The sequence below is a fragment of the Lottia gigantea genome, assembly GCF_000327385.1.
Source record: "Lottia gigantea unplaced genomic scaffold LOTGIsca_136, whole genome shotgun sequence".
In the NCBI taxonomy this organism is placed as follows: domain Eukaryota; kingdom Metazoa; phylum Mollusca; class Gastropoda; family Lottiidae; genus Lottia; species Lottia gigantea.
Genome location: NW_008707550.1, coordinates 489,683 through 508,736, shown reverse-complemented (window position 1 = coordinate 508,736; position 19,054 = coordinate 489,683). Strand labels below are relative to the sequence as shown.

The following is a 19,054-nucleotide window of genomic DNA, read 5'->3' as shown; positions in this document are numbered from 1 at the left end:
CATTATCAGCTATCGAACCTCAGACAGGGAGATCGATCTGACAATCTCAGTTGCAGGGCTGCATCATGTGTTCTGTAAATGTGCTAACAGCCCTTCCAGTTTAAATGTAAGAAAGGTTTGGACATAAGAGCCTAAATGTACATAGAGGATTATCTCTCTCAGAATATTTGCTTTACCTGCTGATAAAGCTGAATCCACACATTATCATATTCAGTTATTTCTAATGTTATCATCTGTAATAACTGCATTTTGGAACATGAATTATTGCCTATAAGTGATTTGTTGTGAATTGTAAGGGATTAGGATGAAAAATCTACTGTATCTTAAGCTTTGTATTATTCTCTATTAAACTATGAATATGGTAGATCATACAGGATGATCCTGACCTTACTGTGTGATACATTTCACTGATTGTGTTTGATAATGATTTAAGATAATGAGTGTCTTTGTTTTGTCATTCCTATTTTGGTTGAAAATTGATATGCAGTATGAAAATCTATTAACATATATAAAGAATAGTTAATGAAGCTGTGACAAACTCAATAGATTGATGTTAAAGATGTGTATCATTAAATCTCTTTTCTATAAACAATACACATGTCTCTTAACTATCTCAATATTCTGACTCAATTTATTCTCTACAATCAGTTTCATTGTAACACATACTTTAACCTGTCTTTATTCTTTAATGGCATTACTTCTGCTTTATTTCAACACCTAATATGGTAATGTGTCTGATTTTCTGCTACAAGAACGCATACAATAGATTGATAAAAAGCTAATTTGGTATGATCTAGTGTAGGAATAATTGCAATAATAAAGTGTTCAGCCAGGGATGATACACATGACCTGTCATCTTCTATATTAGAATTTACCCATACACTGTACATTGTAATTATTCAAAATTAAATGCTCGATAATGTGGAAGTGGAGATGTGTTTTTGTAGTTTTTTCTGTGCACACCAATGTTACTATCAAGTTGTGTACTGTACTTCTAGTAACATATTCATTAAAAGTAATGACTTTCCACAATCTTTCAAGGATGCAACAATTTTTCTAGACATAGCAAGTGAAGTGGAAAAGGTTATTTTGTATACTACAATATGATAGATTATTCCCTGAAGTATTTTCAACATCAAAACCAACTCATCAATAACAAATATGAAAAGCTAAAATCTGAAAATGGTTCCAATTATATTGTTGACCTAGATTTCCAATAATCAAAGATTGACTGAGAATGATTATTATTGGTGATTTGTTGACCTAGTTTTGCTGTCAGAAATCTCTTAACTTGTAATAAGGAGTCCAAATTATAGAGTCCAAATTAAACTAATATTATGACAAGACCAATGGAGTTTTTATGTTGGATATGTTGATTTCCTTCAGGGTTATTGACTGTTTAAACTCGACTACAGGATCAACAAATCATACAGTGTGATTATTGTATTAATGACACAACATTGACTTCTGTCGATTCTTAGTCAGTTGAACACTGTCAATATTGAATTGTAAAACTTTTCTTTTTTTTGCTGTCTGATGTCAAAACTTGAGAAAACATGTAAAAAAAAAAAGTGCACTAATTGTTAATGCTCACTGATGTTCTACAAAGCTATTTGTAATAATTTGTAGGCAATAAGTTACCTTACGGTGTAATTGATTTCTAATATTCGCCTGAGCAAACTAGACAACCAAAACTTCACTTGGCATTGCCAGGTTTTTGTTAACTGGTTTTGAGACTCCGATAGTAAGCCATGTCCTTTTATATAAATTTATTATTTATATTACTACAACCTTTTAAAAATTCAATATAAAATGTAAACTCAGGCATGGTGTCATCACTAGGAACATGTCACCGTACTAGTGACTTGGGTTGGAAACCAAGGATTAAGCTGTTGATGCTTCTTTCAGTACTTGAAAACTTTCAAAAAAAGAAGTATTTAGATTGATGTATGAAAATTAAAATAAGATGTTGAAGTTAAGGGGTGAAAGAGTTCCAATAGAGAATCTATAAAAATGGACTAAGTAGATATATACAGTGTCAAGGATGGGTTGATAATAGCCTCAGGGATATTTGATAATAATAATGATGTTATTGATAATCTAGTGGTCAATATCTACCCTGCCTGTCTACTGTACACTATAATTGATTATTGTTTGTAGAAGGACTATATATACAACTATAAACAATGATTTGACAGTACTGTTACTGATGATTTGACTGATTGTATCGCTACGTTATTGGTCACTTGTAATTAGTCTTTAATTATTAATTGGTAATCAAGAAATCAGGTTTTTTGTATCTACTTATAATCTCTGAGGATTACTGGAAATGGCATAAAATTATTCCAAATATTCTGGCGGTACTTTTTTCCTGTCAGTTGTAGGCATAGCAATGGAATAAGAATTTTTTTTATACTTGTTGCACTGTATCATTGACATCTAGCAAGATTTATTTTGTGGTTGTATTTGTAGTAAATTTGACCGTAGTAACCTTTTGAAATGGACTGTGATTCCTCTCTATAATTTGAGAAATTCTCAGCTGAAATTCTGAGCACAGTATCTAATCTGTAGAGAATGTTGTGTGTGTTGACCTAAAGGGAGATAACTTGTGTACTTTGTATGTGTAAGTAAAGGTTAGCTTAGACACTTTTTATCAAGAGAAATGGTAAAGCAGTGGAGTTGTTTTCTGTCACTCGGAAGGTATATTTTGTTTTATTAAGAGATAAAGTGTCTTCTGTAGTGAAACTGTGACAATGAAAATTTATGTAGTAATGTATATGCTTGAGGGAGTCAGTTTTGCGTCAGTTTTCTTGAAATTTATAGGTCTTTTCGATTGGATTGTCCAGAACATGTTCAGCACACTTGCTGTTCTGGGTCAAATTGAATGTGATAGAACAGGATGTGTTGCACTTTCACATGGCTATCAACATCTGTGTCATTGCTGCTTTGGTAGCAACTGAATTGATAATTGACTTTGATGAGAATGATGATGATTGTGATATAGTGTTGTTTTCAGCAATCTTATAATATTGGCCTTAGATTTAGTGTTTTCAAAATATTCTTTAAATAACACACAAACAATGTCTGTGGGCTGTCTTAGGGAAAATAACTTATTAAATAACATTAGTTTTACTGAATTAGAATGATTGTGTTATTATTTAAAGAAAAACTATTATTAAATGTACATTTGTGTGTCGTCAATGTGAATTAGTCCTTCTGGCTTACAAATGGTTTTTCAAAAAGGCTTATGCGCATTATCTGCTTGTTGTGTGACAAAAAACACACTGCATTGGCATCTGATCAACATGCTTGTCACATAGTATGGTTTGGACAGGTCCAGGACACTATGGTTTTCTGCTTGATTGCTGTTCCCCTTGTCCTTAAAACTTGAATATACATCTATTAATATTGAAATTATTTAATCCTCATATTGACCTGATGAGATATCTCATATCATACTGCTATAGAGATAACAGTTTACATCAATTTGTACAGGTGTAAAGATAACACTTTCTCAGATATAGAATTTGTCTATTATACATAAATAATCATATACAGAATATTTTCTAGGTAATATGTTTAGAATACGTGATTAATCAAATATGGAATATGTATGGATTATGTAGAATCAAACATGGAATATGCTTAAAATACATACTAAAACAAATATGGAATATGTGTAGAATACATGATTAATCATTTATGTGTGTAAATAACTACAACGATTTGAAGGAATTTCTCATTTGAAAAGAGTCAACATATTAATGAAATGAGAGAAGGAAATGTCATTTAAAAATAAACATATAAATTAATCAGTCAAATGCCATTTTAAGAGAAGCCACAAAGTAAAGATACACGCAAACCCACATCAAAAAATTTTCTTTGTGTAATTAATCTTGATTTGTAATTTTGGTAAGGAGAAAATAGTTTTTTTCTCAAATCTTGTCTTTCATCTTACTTTTCCAGCATATAATCAGCTTTGTAGAATCAAGTTCCTCTATCATTTTGCCTGAGGCTGGAATTTATGTTTTCTTAATCTTTCCTAAAGTAGGAAATTCACCACATGATGGTCTTTATCATCTCATGATGAATATTCAGAAAATTAGAATTAGGATAAAATTTAGCTTAATAAGTGACTTTTATACAGACAAAGAAAGTCCATTTAATTACGAAAAAAATTATGTCTATTTTCAGAGTGTACAGAAAGAGATTGAATCAAGATCAAAAGTGGTTTCTGCTGTCCTCAAGCTAAGTGGACGTCTGGAGAATGAGTTTGTGTCTGATTCAGAAACAGATGATGGTGAATCAAGACAATTGGTGGCTGTTAATCTTGAAAGACGTTGGCATGGTATTTGGCTCCTGTCATTAGAATGGCAGTGTCGTTTAGAGGAAGTTTTGAATAAGAAAAAGGTATGATTTTCATTTTTTAAGTATCAAGCAAAACAATTCCAGTAACCAAATATCTCACCTAAAGCATGATAAAATCAGGAGCAGCAATTGTATAGTAGTGGATTCTCAAATGAGAATCACCATCAGGTGTTTCGAAAAGACTAAGCATGATTGCCTTGCACTCAGCTTAAAAATTACCTTAACATTTGGACAATTTGTTAGTTCATGATAGATCTGATAAGAGTAAAAATTTACAAATTTTCCCCATACTTCTAGGAGACATTTTGTGGATGATATATTTTATAGCATGTCTAATTAGTGGTTTTCAGTTAATGTAATAAATTTGGTATTGGTATTTTTGTTGTTGTCAGAAATGACCAATTGCAGGAAATATGGTGACTATACTGAATAAACTGTTGTATTGATAATGCTGTCATAAATATAAAATTGTTAACAGCTAAACCTATCTTATTCCTATAACAATAAACTATTAATAGCAGGATTAAAGCCCAAGGCTCCCTTGATGTGGGCAAAATTTTAATTATACTAAAGGCAGGTCTTGTGCATTTCATATGACACTGACAAAGGCTTCACAATTAAAAACACCATATTCAATTTCATGTTGAGTGTAATTACATGGTTAAAATCAATACTATTGTTGAAATAGAATATATCAATCTGTCAGAGATGAGGTGAAAATGATAACAATATGCATTAGTTCATCACTTTATTCTTATGATATTTATTTTGTTACTATGACAACTTGATCTTTAACTTCTGCTACTACTTTAAGATTGACTTGATAAATATTTTTTCATTTTCAGTCACAATTACAGTTGATTCAATACATGATCAGGTCCTTGTTAATACTTTCCTTTTGATTGTTTAAAATTCAAATTTTATCAGAAAGTTGATATAGTTTGAAATGATAATTATTTGATAGTCAAAACAAACCAGTTCATTTAAACTACTAGATAAAGGTCACAACTATATTTAATGCACATTGTGCCTTTCTGGGTGGTTTTCGAATTTGCCTATTTTGAATTTTCAGGAATTTTTGATCAAGATTTACCATGTTTAGGTTAAATGTTTTTCACATTGATAACAAAAATGGTTCAAATTGTATGAATTGGCTTGAATTGCTGATTCTAATTTTAAGACTAAAATATTCTGTGTAAGAAAGCCAATAGATAGATATTGAATGAATGAATTTGATTGGTTCTGGTCACTAGGTCACTATAAGCGTTATTAATTAAAATTTAAATTCAAACATATTATGAGATTAATACTGACTTTGATGTATGATGATAAATATGTCATAATTATAGATTTTAAACTGTATAACTTCATTGGTAGTCTGATCTTGACAGTAATGTATATGAAAATGCTCTAAGGCTTTGAACTACTATTATAACAAAATTTTGGTCATGGTTAACTACATAGTACTTCTCATCTTGTTGACATGATATGGTATTGAAAGTTAATATTTTTAGTGAAAAATCTTAGTTTTAGATATTTTTACAGGGCTTTAAGATACTATGACTCAAGATTTCTATATAACATCAGATGTCGACACGTTTATATTGTGTTGAAACGTAATGTGCCCAATCTTATTAAAGAAGTGTGTTATATTCCATAATATTGTCTTGTGTTTTGTTATATGTGCTCCTCGCTTCTAAATGACATTCAAATCTTTATCAAGATTTCTATAGACCATTATTGTTGTTTTATCATAAATTTTTATAGTAATGTAACTTATTATTATTTTAATAACTTGTTGACTCAACAAATATTATACATATTTTCTCATGGGTTTATAAATATACAGGCGTTGCATTAAACCCATTATTAAACTTCAATAAAGATTATTCAGTTTGATGTCTGAATGCTTTATTAAATGGTATTACACATATATATTGTCAAAAGGTTTGCTTTTAACATAGTCATATCATAGTTGAGTGAGCTGTTACGCATGCTTGCCTTAAGCTATGTCACCCCATGTGACCTAAAAGTTTTACTTTTCACTGTAAAGTGATTGGATATTGAAAGGCTGTTTTAACGGGATGGTAATTTTAAGTTGATTATAGTGATTAAGGATTGACCATGAGCAGGTTAGATGTGCATATTTTGTAATATTTTATGGCCTCACGTCCTCATTTTATGTAGTTCACAAGGTGAATGCATTTCAGATGTAGAAGTGTATAAAATATCAAATGTAGATATGTGTAAAATTAGGACGTAGATTGTCGATATGCTTAATTTACTATATATCTAATTAGATTCCCTATGTTTGCTGAGAATGATGAAATTTCTTCTCAGTAGCATACGATATTAAATGAATTAAAAAATGTATATATTTTTAAATGGGTAAGGTTTCTGCACAATAGATATATATTTTGTTATTTATTTTCTTTCATCTTGATACCACAAAGCCTGAGGGCTGAGATTTTTTTCAAAGAAAAAAATATTCATCTGCAGAGCTAGATTTGAAATTTAGTTGACCCAATTTGAAATTGAGGGTCAGAAGAGTTGTTTTATTTGGTGTGAAAAGAGTAATTTGGATGTTAATCATATAAATGAAATAAGAGCAGACTGAATTTATGAGGTGTCAATATGACAGTGACAGCTGTATAGGACTATTGTAAATATATAGACATATATCATTAATAATTGATAGTTGTCTTAGATAACTTCTCTCTAGAAATGAACAGGGAGCCACGGTGGCTCGAGTTAGACGCAGGTAAGAGGGGCTGACATGGAAAAAGCGTCTAGTCTTTCGAATGGGACATTAAACCGAAAAAGAGCAGGTTAATGCTGCTGTCCTGGTAAAATTCCCCTCAACGCAATCTGAATGGCGTTGCCTGTCTTCATAAGCCCACATTGAGCAGAAAAGTAGGACGTAAAACCCCATTCAATTCATTTCATTTCTAGATATGAACATGTTTATTGATTAGGTGATCACTAAAGCATCTTCACAAACCTGCTATTTTGATGGTAGTTTATAATTTTATTTAAGGTACATGTACTTATGTCACAATGAAAAGACACATCTTTTATTTTGCTGTGCCAAGAATTTCAATAATGAAATTCATCTGATACATGATTTGTCAAATGATAATTAAAAAAGTAAAAAATCTGAAAGCAAAAATGGAATGATTTCCTTCTCCAACAATTGAATAAGCAGTTTTTAAAATCTTGTTTTGATAAATTTGTAGTTTTGTCTTGGAATTATTCTATGAGCAGAAATTATCTGGTTGGTAAATTTTCATTGGTATAGTATTTCTTGACTTACATTTCCCATACCTGTACCTGTACCAACCTAAACATACAAGATCACAAGTATAAGGATATTATAATGTCATTGTTGAGTATGGTAAGAGTTGATGGTGTTTTACAAGACATGATTATTTGTGTATATCTAGGTTCATTACGTACAGGTAGATCAATATTTTATAATGAAATCGTGCTATTTTGTCAGGTAGATGTGTGTCTGTATAGATATATATAGAGAGTCTCATATCTCACTGTTAATTACATTATTATATTGGGTGATAATAGAGACAACAGATGTCTGATGGTTGGGCGATCTGACCTGACAGACACATGCATCTCCATTTCACATTTAACAGTTTTGACTTTAAAATAAACTTAATGGTTTCAGTTTTCAGAAATAGTTTTCTATCATGTAAGAGAAATTAAGCAAGGAAATGATATTAGTTGAGATGTTCAGACATATTATAGGTCAAATGAAGTAGACACTATGACAGCTCAATGCTATCTATGATTTAAGAAGATATTTGAAGAACTATTACTGTCTGATTGTGATAGTAAAGATCACAAGAGAGACAGTTATTTTAGGATTAGAGGATAGTGGAGGTAAATTGGTCAATACAAGACTCTATAGAGAGTTGCAGGAAGAATAAAATGTTATTGATTCCAGTACTAAGACAGTAATCACAGAGTAGTTTTGGTACTATATTAACCTACACAAGCCTTTATTAACCTATTAACACAGTCTAGTATCTTATATCTGACCTAAATGACTAGAATCTTGAGAAAGTGACATCAAAAACACAGGAAATTACTTTACTGGAGCACTATTACTATATTGTATAGATAGTACAAGTACAAGATAATATCCAGTTGATGTTTAAGGTGCAGGTACACAAGCGGTTAAGTAAAATCTTGCATGTGCCCGTGCTTCATGACAAGATTATCGTGTCCCCAAAGGATTTAAAATATCTAAACAAGTTTGATGATTGTCTCTGAGAGTTTTATCATCTGCAAGACAAATTGTCATCATCCAATCAGATTCATTTTACTTTGAAGTACATTGAAATGGTGGAAAACGAACGGCTGGAGATTTTTGTCGATTGAAAGAAACATTTCTGTTAAAAGAGTAAATTGTTTAAACAACCTAGAGTAATGTTATGTTTTTTTTTCATATCAAATCAATATTGTTCTAATGAAATGTAAAAAGAGAAATCTTGTTATTGTTAGAAATCATATATTTACACTTGATTGATAAATCAATACATAAATCAAAAACTTATATAGAAGGTATTCTTTAATTAGTATTTTTACTGTATTGTGGTTTATGGTGCATGTCACATGGCAGTGTTCGTTATTAAACTCATGTTATTGGTCTCTTGAGAGATTATTGGCATGATCAGAGAAAAACAAAAGGTTATCTTAAGGAAAACGCAGGGGCTTGGCATCAATCAGTACATTTTTTTGGAACTCAGTTTTGCTCATATGCTGCTTTTACAGTCTGATAGAGAATTTTGCATTAACTGTAAGTTTTTTCACAGTAGATCTGAAGACAGTTTCACAAATAGTAATCATCTCAACTGAAAATTTGTAATATACTTTACTTTTAGCTCATATACCTGACTTTTTAGTTCATAGTTTGAGTAAACAAAGTTCAAAATCTCTCAATGTTACCTGATAGACAGTAGTAAATGACATCTATAGTAAAATGTAACATTAACTAAACTAATTATTAGAAACTGGCATGAAATGTCTGGTAAATTAACTTTATTTTGTGTGAAGATCAACACACTGTACACTTGAAATGTGTGGAGAACAAAGGCAAGTTAGTTACATTGATTAGTTACTATTTCTAGTTGACTGTATATAGTTTAAGTAAATAGAACTCAATGGACTCAATACTATGATAAAAAATGTATGTATTTTTGAAGTTGAAAGGCACAAAACTGAGTCCCAATTTCCGAGAAAGGCAGAGTACATTGTCACCTTTGAATTTGAGTAACATAAGATAAAGTTATGTTTATTTTTGAAGGTTTTTTTGGATAGTTATGTTAATTTTTCAGGGTCTCTTTGGATAGTAATGTTAATTTTTCAGGGTCTGTTAGGATAGCCTATCAGTTTAAGCTTACACGTATAGTAGTTGACAAGTTGTTTTCTACTCAATATATGTTGTCACCAATATATACTGTACTCAATGAATACCAATATAACTATAAAAAACCTATGAAATACTTTCAATAAATGACAATATTATGTTGATAATAAACCTTGTCCCATCATTCAATTGACAATTATTGAATAGGTCAGATCAAAGACTATTAAACTATATTAGATTTCTATAGTTAATTCACTCAGTGGGATATTTTATTATACTTTCAATACAAACTTGTTGATCTTAAATTACCTTATGTATGGAAATTGATATAGTGTTTCTCATATTTTGCTTGATATTGCTGAAAAGTGAATGATGCATTTTGTTTGTTAGCTTTTTATGATAACACAATTGGACCCCATTGTCAGTAAATTGTACATTTATGTTATTTTATAATTTCAGAGCTTGTATGGGTCAGGACTTGATTTTGGTAATTTCCGTCTGCCAAGTTTGGAAGAATCCTTTGCCAGTGACAATGGGAAGGACTTGACCAATAGCAGCTATGGTGATTTTGATGATAGTTTTAACTTTATAAGTTGTCAAAGAGACGTTGTTGGAGATACACCAAGTCCCACTGACATTGCTCGTCTGTCTTTAGGAAAATCAAGTTTCCTGGATAAGAGCAGTGGAGACAGTGCCAATATCAGTGAGGCTGAGTCAAAGATGGAGGAGTCTGTTCAGGGAGGTGAAAGCAATGAAAATATCTCTAGTGAAGGAGAGGCAGAACTTCTGCAGCGTACCAAAAATAGAGTAGAAAGCAAGGACGTAGGATATAGTAGTGAAGGTCATTCAAACGACGAAGCCGAACTTCTTCGGCTACAGATGCTTGAGGACCGTTACCAAGGACTTGTTCAGGTTGCCAGTGACAGTCCTTTAGCAAATGAAACCATGAAGATTACAGATAAAACATTGAATCCAGAGTACTACTTCATGACAACTGTAGATGTTGATTCCACAGATAAAACTACAGATAATGATGATGTCTATGATTTTGAAAAATACAGCACAATAAATGGCTTTAATGATATGAAAGATGGATTTGAGATTACACCAATAAAGATGGCACCTACAGTCAATCTCAAGCAGACGGATAGTGATAGCATATCATTGTCACCTCCTCCCATAACACTTAACGGTCAGGATATAACAAATATTACCAGTGAAACATCGGAATCCGACTATTGCATGGAACCAACTGAAAAAATAAAGCTGTTGATTGACAGGGCTGAAGACTTGGTGAGGTCACCAAAACAGTTCTTCCACTCTACACCTGACAAACAGGAACTTAACTCTTCTCCTGTCAAACTAAAAGTACCTAAATCACCTAGCAAACAGACTCAAACCACACAAACACTACCAATTGATAGCAGTAGTGTTGTAGAAACATCATGTGATGCTAGTGGAGAGGAAACCGATAATGAAAGTTCTGGTGAGGAGTTTTCTACTGCATCTGATGATTCCGGTGATGCCATGTTTGACAGTGTTATTTGTTCTGATTACACCTCAGACTCCCGTGCTGCTAGTCAGGAAAGTGTATCATTCATCTCTCCAATTAAACCTGTGAACTTTGAATCTGTCCAATTAAGAAGTAAAACTTGTAGAAATGGTAAGGAACGTCCATGGAGTTTTATGGATGTTCAGGAACTTAAGAAACAGTGTTCTACATCTGATGGTGCTATTAATCATCCCTTCACAGACTCTGATTCTCCCACACGTAGACCTAATCTTAACTCATTACGACAAGGAAGTTCAACATTCCCTAGGCAGCGGACCAAATCACATCATACTAGACGTCTCCTGTCCTCTACAGAATCATCATCTTTAAGAGCTGCTAAACGCAAACTTCATTACCCTTCATCTGAAACTACATTATGTCCTGAATCACAAACTGATCAAGTTGTGCCTTGTTTGATTAAAACTGACGATGAATTGACACCTATAAATCAGAAAGATGATTTTGGTGAATTATTTGCTAGTGCCATGTTAAAAGCTAGTAGTGCTAATAGTAGTTTGAGTGAATCTGATTCTGAAACCTCAGGTAAATATATACTTTAGTGTATTGATTAAGAAATGTAAATTTTGGATACATTTGATTGCCAAACAGATTCCAGATTGACTAATAATATACATTGATTCTACATACAATACTGAAATACTGAACCATCCAAAATGAATATCTGTTAATTCCTTTTTTAATTTTTATGTTTTGATTTTCTGTTGATAAAATAATGTATAATGAACTATTTTATAGAAGCCTATGATACAGCACCACTAGAACCATTAACATCAGAAAATGAGGATGTTTTAAACAGTACTGGCTCATTCTCAGAAAATGCTTGGGATAATTATCAGGTATACTTAAATAAATTTATTGCAGAGGCTAACTTTCCTTCTTTAAAATAAGGAAACCAACCGATTTCAAGATTTACAAACATGAAAGAGACTGGATTCTTATTTTCAATAACAGATTAAACCAAGGAAGAGTCATAAGCAATAGCTAAAACTTGTTGAAATGGTGTTATTACAGGCTCCATTATACCCTACAGCCAGTGAAGATCCAGCTGAAGAACCATTACATTGGGAACCTACTGATGAAATGGAGTTTGATGATGAATTTACAATCCCTAGTGATAGTATTATAAATCATGTCCTGGCTGCCTCTCAAACCAATACATTGAAGAAAAAATCTAAACCAGTAAGATATATTTTTCATCCAATGTCTTATGACTTTCATGCTTATATTGGTTAAGTCTGAAAAAGTATTCTTTAACAGTTCAATATAGCTATTGAAATTTTCCTTAACTCTTTCACAAACTTCACAATGTCGAACTATTACAACCTTTCTTGTATTACTGTAGTTTGTAAATGCAGTGATTTGTAGGCTAGCAAATACAGGCAATCAGAGATCTCAACAATTAGTGTTTAAATTTTGGCCACCCTGAAACCCTGGTCTAGCTACAGGCCTGTTGCAACGTTAACAAGAAGTATATCACAAACTTGAATAAAATAAAATAAGAATATGTTATTGTAGTTACCAGTCCCGAGCCAGTTTGATGATAGTGATTCTGATATTGAAGATTTTCATCATATAATAGATCAAAGTAAATTGCAACTTAAGAAAGCTGACCAGTCATTGAAGAAGAAACGTAAAGATGCAATGGGAACTGGTATACATCTAAATCCTGCCAAATATGTAAGATTTACATTAAAATTTCGGCTAATTTGACCCTGTCTGTAAAAGATTGTAGAATAACTGATCTTGAATCAAATATTCTACAATATTGCCTCCAATTCTAGATAAAATCTACAGGCAAAGTTACGTAAATGAGATATAGAATGAGTTTAAATTCTAAAGTCAATATTTTAATGTGGATGTATATTGCTGTTGCTCCTGTACTTTGGACTGTCCATCAATCCACACTTAGCTTGTGAATGCAATAGAGCCAACATATTTTATGAAATTTTATATTTACAAGTTCAAATTAGGACATGTTATGACAATAGTTGAGTTTCAAACCTTAATATACTGAAAATATATGAAAACGCTAGGGGCAACAGTCAACATTGTATTTTTGTCTGTTTTTTTTTAAAAGAATTGTGTGTGCGTTTATATCCAAAAAGTTCTCTGACAAGTTCTAATTTGGGTACAATGCGACAAATATTGACTGAGTTACGGCCCTTGATAGACTATTGGGAAGTAGGCTAGGTAACTTGTTGTTAAATAAGACGAGCAACATTGGTTCTGGACATTGACAGTTATAAACACAGTTATTACTGTTGCTATGATATTTAATTTACACATTGCAGGTTGAAATATTGTCTACCTGTGAGACTAACAAGTCTTGTGTAGAAAGTATTTGTCAGCATATGACTACAGATTCAGTTACAGATTCTGATGTCACTAAAGTCCAAGGTATTTTATCACATTAAACTTTCTTATACTTTTCTAAATGTCGTTTTTCCTGTCTTAGAAACTTTTTCCAAGTTTATTTCTTGTAAAAAAACATGAATTTTCCTGCTATGGAGGTTATGTTACCAATGTGAATTTTGTCAAGATTCACCCAAGAAATTCTTAGTAATAAAAAAAGTAGTACTTACTGATTGTTTTAATTGACAATAGTCTACAGTTAGTCACTTGGTTTAAATTATATTATGTTAATGAACTTAATGCTTAGGGTGGTAACTGTAAATAGGTTTAAATATTTTACATTTTTTGGGATTAAGTTAAAAAAAGTAAAAAAAATGGTAGACCTAGAATTAAGTATTACTATTTTAATATTATTATTAATGACCTCCATATTTGTTATAGATCTTTTGTACCAGTGGGAAAAATTACATGCTCTAGCTACAGAAAGATTGTCACAATCTAGACAGTTAGCTGACTTCTTTAAAGAATTAGAAGATATGAAGTTGACACAGCGTAATGTACAAGAGTCTTTATCTCATACCAGTTTTAATTCTATACAGGAACTCTGTGACTCTATTAGAGCATTAAATGTAAGTTATTATGTTAGTTGTTGTAATTGACCAATCATATTTTAAATTATGAATCACTTTTGATGTTTTTGACCTCTTTTTATGCTGATTTTTCATTATCATTTTTTGGAAGAATATTCATAATTAATGTCAGAAAATGTGTTTTATTTAGTATTTGGAATTAAATACAATCTAATACTTTCTCTACTTGAATAAAACACAAACAGTATGCTAACACTAGTAGAAATATTTAAATTGTTTTTTACAGGATCATCAAGAACTATTAAAGGATCAAGAAGATCATATAACAACATTACTTCAATGTGTTACATTATTTAATGAAACTCATGAATCAATTAATACAGATAAATATATTACTGATATATCAGATATACAACAAACTAATACAGAATTACAAAAATGGTATGTTTTTCTTTTTTTCTTGTAAACTTGAGCTAGAAAGTAAATATTTATTTTTCTTAGCCCTTTGTCAGTAATTTTATTTATTATTTTTGTCCGAATCGGAAGATGAACTTCATAGTTTGAGAATGAGTTTGTGTTGATAAACATATCAAATTATGAATATGTTACTATTTTGAATTTTGTTTTTACACAAGGCAATTTTCAGCCTAACACAAATGTGTATAAATTTCTTAAATGTTTAAATGAGTTTGTATTTTACGTAATCCAACAAAACATATTTTTGAAAAACCAATTAAAGACTACTAGAACTTTGAAGCTGATATTCCAACTCACTTATAAAGTATTCAACAGAATTATGTAATTTTTGCTATATTGTAATATTACAGGGTAAAACGACAGGTTAGAGAACAAGAAGAAAAGTTAGATGTATTAAAAGATTATAATGATAGTAGAAAAGAATTAGATTATTTACTATCTCAAGACCGTCTCAAATTACAAAAATTATTAGTTCAACATGAAATTGGTATATATAATTCACCCACTCATTTATTACGTGATATTGAGGTAAGCTTTTATTTACTGTTGAACCCTTTGAACACTGAGAGTAAATGAAATATAATGTCATATACCCTGAACTTCCAAGTAATATATCTTAAAGCGCATACTTGATATAGGCCTCTGTACTGGTGGCTGGGATATATATTATTAAATTATGTGTCCTGTAAACCAGCTACTGGGGTTGAGAGTGTTAAGTACTTGAAAGTTTGTGACTAAGTTAGCTGTACATGACTGTTGTTGCCCTCTAGTCAGTCAATACATTAAAACTATGTTGTTCTTCAATTATCATTTTCGCAACAACTTTTAATGACAGATTTATTAAAAATTTCTTTTGTCTATTTTCAGGATATTCAATCCAATCTGGAAGTATATGAATCTAAATTACAGTGCCTTTCACAACTTCGATCTCGTTTATCATGTTCATCTGATGATTCCGCCCAACGTGATTATTTAGCATCAGTAGCTGATTTACGTAATCAGTTATTTACTATTAGTAAACGATGTCGAGATGCCAGATTAGATTTAGAAGATGAACAATATCTACGTACTGATGAAGCTGATTATGTCAGTTCTGAAACTGATGTTCATAGCGCCAGTCTCCAAGACATAGGAAAATGGTAGGTTACTTCATTTACTTCTCTAAAGTTAAATTTGTGTTTTGATATTAAAAAATATATTAGAATACCCATATTAGAAAGTATTTCTTGATGTGATATTTTATACCAGTTAATTTTCCACTGTATTCATTATATGCCAATTTATTTAATTTTTTTTTTATATATTTCAGCAATGGTTTAGAAGCTGATACAACTGATGATAATGTTTTAAATAAAAGGTCAGGTAACAGAAGTTGGTTGTCATCATATCCACTACCATTAGCAGCTCTAGTTATGATAGCAGGTTTAGTTTATCTCATGGATCCAGAGGTCATTGATCGTATTACTAACTTCTCGGTAACCTTATCACCAGAGTTACGTTACGTTAATGGTAATCCTCCGACATAATAATATACATATTACATAAATATTAATATATATATATATATATAGTCTGTGCAATACATAATAATATTTGTATATACAGAATAAATTTACCTCTTTTATTGTGGGTAAAGATTCCTCAGTAAAGGGAAACAACTCTCTTACTAGGCTTACCTACTGATTAATAATGATAATAAAGAATTGCACATTGTTTAAGAATCTAACTGTAAGGATATAATTAGAATACAGAATATACAGAATATAATTATAATTAGAAGTTAAAATTTGATATAATATGAAATTGAAAAAGGCGTTTGCTATACTGCATAGATGTTACACTACTGGTATATAGCAATTGATTAGGAAACATGTAATTAAGAATTAATTGTGTAGGGAATTTTCTTATACCTTTTATAATGGAATATGTACATGAGGTGTATGAAAATGTAATTAAATAAAAAAAAACTAAAAAAAATAGAAAAAAAAATGTAATAACAGGTTAAGGATAAGGGTTCACATGTATTGAGATGTGAGTTTTGGGTAGAATTGATTGAAATTCTAGAGAAAGTGATGAAAGCACTTATTGTAGTTATATTGGGATATAGGTTTGAATGGTTAAAGATGGAATAGTCCCATGTATGCCTTAACTTGGTTATTGTTTTAAAACATACAAGTTCATGGTTTAGAGCTAGTTTCTGAGATAGAAAAAGTCTAAAGAAAGAAACCTTGGTTTCACGTCTTGACTAAATAATTATAAAATAAGAGACTGAATATGTCTCCATTGTAGCTTAGACTCAATGTTAAATAGATTACTATACCTAGACAATAGATGATTGAATTAAGGCATCCCCTAGTTCTGATATAGTACAGTCTTCTGTAACTTTTCTGGGATCCTTAGTAATGCTTGGAATGAAATAAATTACGATTTTCTCTTTAAAGAGAACGAATTATTATGTCAGAATCATTGGGTATACATACAGTTAGAAAGTTATGAAGGTCAGTTGCCCATTTGATTTAGCTGTCAGGTTAGTAATGTTTGTTATGGTATTATATGTATATACATATTATATACCAATATACAGTAGAATATACTGTTTATATAGCAGTAATTGCTATAGGTCTCAATCCAGAAACATTGATGTAAGAGGAAGAGAGATAATTGTCAGGACCCCTTTCTCAAAAAATCTTGATTTTTCTAATGTAAATTTTTTTGAGAAGCAGGGGCCAGGTCCATTTGCAAGTTATTTGATACCAAAATTAGCAGCATCTTTGTACTGACCTTTTGGTAACTTTTGACTTGCCTCTGATCAATGACTAGTAAGATGGAAACATGTGAACCCTTAATTAATAATGTATAAATAATAATTCATCATTAACTAATAGTTCATGTCTAAATAATCAAATATTATCATTTTATCTGTATAGATGTATGTTAAATATCATCTTCACTTTGTCAAGCTATTAAGAAGTTCAATACCTTGACAACAATAGCCACTGTTCTTGTATATGAATGCAGTGATTTGAATGGATTATATGCTAGAGAATACAGCCAGTCCTGGACAGAAAGTATACATATGTAATGATTATTGTCTGTCAGGGCTATGATTGGCTGTATTTGCTTAAATTGCGTACAATCTAATCATATTGGTGCATTCTGTGGTACAGGTAAGGTGGCTATTAGTGTCAAGGTATAAGACTGTGTTTGTAATAGATTGACATTGTGAAGATAGCTAAATACAGAATGGATAATATAATATGATATCAATGTCATCAAATTTTCTACAGTGACTGCCTTACACTTGAGTTCATTATCATTAGGTCATAATGCCATATTAACATTATCATTTCATAAACTTTTTTATTAATAGCATTATAAATGTTACCATCAATATAACAACAAAATTACTTGAATTAAACATTACCTTACAAAAGTGTTATCTGTAATTACTTCATTTAAATCACCAGATAGTGATCAATTGATAAGGTTTTGTTAAAAATGTTCAAAAACAATAAATCTTATATTATCATTCATTATTTTGAATTTAAAAAAGAAAAAAAATTCAAAATTCAAATCATCTTCAAATATCATATTTTGCTGATTCATTTGTACCAAAGTTCTAGTCTTAGATACATCATGTAAATTGTAGATTCACGTAGAAAATATGTTATTTTCATATTTAGAGGCAGCGCTATTTTGTCTCTTGTTTTGTTTTTCTACACCTCAATTCATTGCATGCCTTTTTCACTGTCATATTTTAATAGTTCCATATTCACGAACCTATGTTTATTTTCATTAATTTTAAACTTGTCTATTTCAATTTAAAGGTTTGATTTATTAGCAGCATTTAAAATGAGCTTTATTATATACCATTATTTTTTCATGAATGATTTCTATACTGTAGCATGCCACTTGGGTAACTTGTGAATAGTATATTTGCAATTATTTCTTGATTAATATACCATGCTATAATAATATATCGAGTAAATACATGTAATCGAAGAACATATTCATTTGGTGCTGGTATTAAACCATGTTTTGTTTTCATTACTGCCTAAACTTTGTAACTAATTCATTTGTAAGGAAACAATTCACATTACATTGAATATTTTCCTCAGAAACATCATAACTTGTATTTTAAATTATTTATAATTGATTGATTCTATGTTACAAGTCTGAACAGTGTTAAAAACATACTGGATAAGCTAAGCCTTCACTTAACATTGTTAAATGTACTAACATCATCATTCTATAAAAAGAATTAATGTACATATAGCAAGTTATTGTTAATTCTATTATGCAATTAAA

At 30.7% G+C, this 19,054-nt stretch overlaps 1 protein-coding gene across 1 annotated transcript; it reads left to right on the top strand.

Annotated features, from left to right (window-relative positions):
* Window positions 1-2,662: 2,662 nt before the first annotated feature.
* LOTGIDRAFT_172560 (hypothetical protein) lies at window positions 2,663-16,272 on the top strand (the record flags this gene model as incomplete). The annotated part of the gene is made up of 12 exons (XM_009049452.1): window positions 2,663-2,665; window positions 4,195-4,410; window positions 10,214-11,849; window positions 12,063-12,163; window positions 12,339-12,506; window positions 12,843-13,004; window positions 13,619-13,724; window positions 14,121-14,308; window positions 14,556-14,710; window positions 15,097-15,274; window positions 15,614-15,885; window positions 16,056-16,272. The coding sequence occupies 12 exons, from the start codon at window positions 2,663-2,665 to the stop codon at window positions 16,270-16,272; spliced, it is 3,402 nt and encodes a 1,133-aa protein (XP_009047700.1).
* Between the last annotated feature and the right edge of the window lie 2,782 nt (window positions 16,273-19,054).